This window comes from Hydra vulgaris, chromosome 12 (assembly GCF_038396675.1).
Source record: "Hydra vulgaris chromosome 12, alternate assembly HydraT2T_AEP".
Taxonomy (NCBI): Eukaryota; Metazoa; Cnidaria; class Hydrozoa; order Anthoathecata; family Hydridae; genus Hydra; species Hydra vulgaris.
In genome coordinates, this window is record NC_088931.1 from 10,125,207 (window position 1) to 10,131,206 (window position 6,000).

General features: G+C 25.0%; 1 protein-coding gene across 1 annotated transcript; it reads right to left on the reverse strand.

Moving 5' to 3' along the window:
- Positions 1-1,838: 1,838 nt before the first annotated feature.
- LOC100203046 (solute carrier family 25 member 36) lies at positions 1,839-3,049 on the reverse strand. The gene has a single exon (XM_065811737.1). The coding sequence runs from the start codon at positions 2,898-2,900 to the stop codon at positions 1,926-1,928; it is 975 nt and encodes a 324-aa protein (XP_065667809.1). The 5' UTR covers positions 2,901-3,049; the 3' UTR covers positions 1,839-1,925.
- Positions 3,050-6,000: the final 2,951 nt, after the last annotated feature.

Sequence of the window (6,000 nt, forward strand, 5' to 3'; positions counted from 1 at the left end):
AAAGCAAAGCAACTTTGAAGCAACTATGAGTGTTTTAGTAATTTTAAAATAAGAGAAAGAGAATAAGCTTTGAACAGTAGGAGAAAAGCTCAAAATGCATTTTCTAAAATTAGCCTAAATGGAAATAGGCATCATTAAAAGAATCAATACGACAAGATATCAGCCCAAATATGACATACAAAAACCAAAAGGAGATTTATAGAGGTAGATAATGGAATCAGGAGTAAAAAAATGAAAAAACTTATAAAAAGAAGCAACCTTAGCAGATGCTAACTTTGGAATGGATTCTATATATGGTTTTATGAGAGGCCAGAATTGAAAGACAAGACATAAAGGGCTTAATTAGAGTTGAGCCATTCTTCAATATAAATATAAATAAAATTACGATAATTATTACCAGTACAATTAACTGATGAATGAATTTTGCTTGAGTTAAAATTCACCAGCCACAGCAAACCTTAAGCTACTACAGAACAGAAATCAGATTCAAGACCTGTTTTAAGTATTCAAAAAAGAGAGCTTTTTAAAGTTAACTAATTTAAGTTAATTGCTAATTAAAGATACAAAAACCTTACTAATGATAGTTAATGATGACTAATTAAAGCATAATTAGAGGAGTCAAGGTTTTCAAAAAAGAAAAATATAACAATCTTAGAACAGTAATTGACAATATATTTAAGACATCTGCAATATTTAATTTTTGCCAATAAAGAAATTATAAGTTTTTTATATAATAGTATAAATAGTTTTAAATTATAATTGAAAACTATTTATATAAACTATTTTCTATGTTAAAGCTAGTGTAATCCAATGTGCATAAACAATAGCACTAAAAATAAAATTGAGCTTAAATTAAAAGTTTTTTTCTCACAAGTACAAGCTCGAGTACCACAAATAGTTAAAGTTTGAGCAATTATTGTGTCAACCATACTTTCGTTATTGATTGATAAGAATGTTGTCTTTTGAAAAGATAAAGAAAAATTTTAAAAGATGTAAAATATTGTTCATTCATCACAAAGTTATTAAAAGAAATAGTGTTAAAAAGAAAAAATGTGTTTTTGTTATCAGCAATATACTTTCTTGCTAACTTTAAATATCAAGATTTATCAAAGAAAATTGTTACAGATGAAACCTTTCATAAACCAAGCAAGCTGAATCATACTTCAAAGACACTAATTCTAAATACTAATCACTAAAGCATAACAACTTGATTAAAACGTTTTTTTTTAAAAAAGAAAGATAAACTAAGTTTGAAGTAAAGACTTTTTACAATAAAATTTATTTTAAATAAATTAAAATATAAAATTTTAATTTCAAAAGAAAAAATTTATTAAAAATACTTTTATAAAGCAATAACTATAAATATAAACAAATAAATAAACTTTAAATATATTATTTTCAAAACAACTAATAAAAAATAAAAAAAAAACATGTTAAAATATGCTAGGATGATGTTCATTACTAATTTATACTAAAAATTAAACTTTTTTAAAATTGCGATAAGCTAAAATCAACTACTAAAAGCCAAAATAAAGATAAATTTTAATAATTAAAACTAAATATTAACAATGCTAACCAATTACCAACAATTTTAATATAATAGATGATAAGTATTGACTTATTATCTATTGGAGCAAAGTGCCAACATTTTGAAAAATCTTTCAACAACTTGAGCTGAGTGTGGAAAAATTGGTGAATGTAAATAAGTATGACAACAGAAACACTTGAATCAAAAAAGATTATTAGGTAATAAAATCATTAAATTGAACTTAAAATAAAAAAATTAATTATTTTTTACTAACAAGAAAAAAAAAAAAAAAAAAAACAAAGAAAAAATCTACTAATAATAGTAATATTTAATGAAACTTTCAAAGCATTAAAAATATTAAATAAACATTTTTTTAAAAATAACCTACTTTATGTAACTATGACAATAAATTTACTACTGCTTCATAAGTTGCAAACATAATAACAGTGTTTGGTACTTGTCTCATTAAATGTGCACCCATACCTCCATAAAGTCCAGCCCAACGTTCTTCTCTAAAAACCTTAAACAAAGTCTGGAAAAAACCACTATAATTTCTATTACCAGAAAAAGCTGAAGATTCTTGGCGCAACCTTGTTCTAACCACTTCATGTGGATAGACAGAAATTGCAGCAATTGTCTTTGCAAAAAAAGAAGCTGTTATCACATCCACAGCACTTAGACTATTTTTTTCATTTAAAATGCTTTTTATTTTTTCATACAGAACAAAATAAATCATTGTCTCTGAAGCTCCATAATATGAAGCTGAAAGTCCCCTATAAAATCCACGAATTCCATCATTTCGAAAGACCTCCTTGGCAATTTCAAACACACTTCTTCGTTTAACACTTGTATCTAACTGCAATTTTGTTTTCATAAACCATATTGGATTAGTCAAGGTTGAAACAGAAAGACTAGCAGAAAGAGCAGAAAACATATGTGTCCAGGAGCTATTAGAAAGTTGAGTGTTGTTAAGAACTGACTTGGTTTTAGTGTAAACAGCAAAATATGTTGCTCTACTTGGAGCAATACCGATTAAATTAGGTACAATACCTCTATATAGCGCAAAAAATCCTTCTGTTTTAACAATATGCAACATATATAAAAAAACTTTTGAGCCATATCTGCCAGCAAGAGGTTGTTTAACAGAGACTCCATTTGCAATAGAACTAGGTTTTAATATTATACTGGACTGTAACCGTGTTTGAATAACATCTAGTGGACATGTTACAAAAACTCCTGCTGTTCCACCTACTCCTCCGGCAATAAAGTTTACAAAAACACTTTTTTTATGATGTTTATTACTAACTATGACAGGTTGTTGTTTGGCATTCATTGCAGCTTTAGTAGCTGTTGTGGTAGATGATAACATCATTCAAATCAGTGATATATTTCAATATATTTGACTTCAGTGTTTTTTCAGAACAACCATAATTACAGTAATAATTAAACGAGCATGGGATGCAAATCTGCTGCTAATCATTTTAACGACAATTTAAACCTATGCGTATTATATGGCGTAATACATGTAATACCAAGGGAGGAGATAAGTAATTGTTCTGTGATATGAACTCCAACACTTTTCTTTTTTAAATGCGGTTTTCCACGTAAGGGTTTACGGCCAAAATATTAAATTGTTTGTAACTTTTTTTTTTTTTTTTTTTTGTATTTTTAGGTGCCCCAAGAAGTCCTAACGGTCTTGTCACAGGGCACCGCGGAAGTGCATTTAACCGGGAAGTTCACGCCTCCTTTCTTACCGTGACGCGAAAATATGTCCAGAGGTCGTTTCGAACTTAATTTACTAATTTTGCAGATAAAAAAAATTACCTTATTTATGAGTTGTTTTGCTTATGGAAATCTAGATAAAAATAAAAAAAAAATTTATTGGATTCAAATAAAGATCAAAATTAAAAAAACTTTTTAGTGACATCAAATTTCTTTATTCTTTTTTTTTCTCCTACCAGAGTAGTAGCTTGCCGCAATGTTAGACATTTTTTAAATAAAAAGAATAAGACCTTTTCTTTTTTAAAAAAAATGTTTACTAGACTTTTAAAAATAATTGTTAATATTTTTTTGTTATTTTGAATATATTTGAAGTTTCAACTATACTTGCATTAATTTTGAACCTGAAATTGACTTTTCAGAAATATCGGCATAAACTTGCAAATATAGTATCTTTAATTGTTCCGTATAATACCTTAAAATTAACTTCTTACTAAATTAAATACCGCAAATCTTATTTATAGATAGGATTTCCACAAATTGTTTGCAAAAAAAAAAAAAAAAAAGAAAAAAATAGCAATAAAAAAAAGATTTCTGTAAGGTAGTTTAAAACAAATACTATTACTAATGGATTTTGATATCTACGATTTTTATTGTTTCCTTGAAATAAAAATTAATTATAACAATACTACACCTTTTCAAGATATAATTGAGAACTTAAAAGTTGAAAAAAGTTGATGAAAAAAGTTGTAATTGAGAAACGTAAGATGCATTTTAAAACATGAAAGTTGTAAATAACAAGGCCGACGACCGAGGCTGTCCTGAGGAGGGGGGCGGAGAGGGGTGTCTAGCCCCCCTACGAATTTTATTCGTCGAAAAATTGGATACTTGAGTCGGCAAAATTGGATCAATAGTTGGCAGTCAGCAAATGTCGGCCAACGACAACTTTTTTTTTTGTCGGCAAAAAATTTTAACCTGTCAACTTCAGGGATTTCGAAGTGGAGGGGTACAATCGTCAACTTTTAAAAAATTTCTTCTATATTTAAAATTTTCTAAGGTCCTTTACAAAAAAGATTTAGAACGTAATAGTCGTAATTAAGATAACTTTGTAAGGTAGATTTTCTGAATAAAGTTCTCGCCATGATCTTCTAGTTACAAGAATGTGCGAGTTTTTATCATGATAATATATATATATATATATATATATATATATATATATATATATATATATATATATATATATATATATATATATATATATATATATATATATATATATATATATATATATATATATATATATATATATATATACACATATCATGTTTGACGCATTAATATATAAATACATATAACATATCAATATAAATACAACATGAAGTAGACAGAGCTTGTCTTATCACCAAGCCCCGTAATAGATTAATAATTGCATAAGTAATTTATAACTATTACCAATATACATAAAAAAGACTTTTTTTTTTGAATTGAAAAAACAAAAAGTTACTAGAGAATAAATAAAGAGAAAAAGAAAAAGAAAAAAAATTGAGTTTAAGACTTGAAAATATCAAACATTAAATACTTTTATATAACTGATTCATTTTTAAATAAAGCAAACAATATTTATTAAATTTGATTTAAAATAATATATTAATTCGTAAAAAAAAAAAAAGTGAAATAACGAATTAGTCGGAAAAAAAGTATAATAAATAAATACATAAAAATAAATTTGTACAATATATAACTTGCAATAAAATTTTAACTTTTTTTTTTGGAAAAGTAAAATAAAAAGTTACAAAGTAGAAAAAAATAAAAAATAAAATCTGATGAAAAAAATACTAATTAAAATTATTAGTCAAAAGTAAAACCGATAAGGACCTGAATAATATATATATATATATATATATATATATATATATATATATATATAATATATATATATATATAAATTATATATATATAAGTTATATATGTATATATATATATATATTAAATATATATATATATATATATATATATATATACATATATATATATATTAAATATATATATATACATATATATATATATATATATACATATATGCATATATATATGTATATATATATATATATATATATATATATATATATATATATATATATATATATAAATATATATATATATATATATATTTTACGCACTCCGTCACTAGCCAGAAGTATTTGCTTTAGTTTTTGCTTTGAATTCGTTAAGTTTTAAGGTCATTAGAATTTTATTCCTTACTTTTGGTTCTCTAATAGATTAATATCTATTAGAGAATAAAACTCAGTTTATTTGGGCTGAATTTAAGTGTTGTTTGAGTATCTGGTTAAGTATTAAGCTTTTTTTTATTATGAACAACGAATCAAAAATGTTAAGTATTGTTTTTGTATTAACTTTAAACATAAAAATAAAAAGATGATAAATGTTTAGTTGTTAGAGTATATTTGGCTTTGAAATAGTTCTTTGGAGTGTTTATATTCTAACTACATGTTTTGTGTAATTCAGATGACAATGAATAAATGAGAAATATAGCAGTTTATAACAAGTTTGATTTAATAAAGGCCTCGCTTTTAAAGTAAGCCAATACTTTTTGAGATTTTACCTTCTCGATACTGTATATGATCTGTCCAAGTTACGTTTTTGTCATAGAGTACGCCTTGAAATTCTAATGAGTGTTCTCTTTTTATAGCTTGACTGCCAATATAATGTATTGGAAGTTTTTAGGAGGATTT

Bases quoted from the DNA above. Each gene is read 5' to 3' on its own strand.
- LOC100203046 (XM_065811737.1), bottom strand. From the start codon at position 2,900: ATGATGTTATCATCTACCACAACAGCTACTAAAGCTGCAATGAATGCC.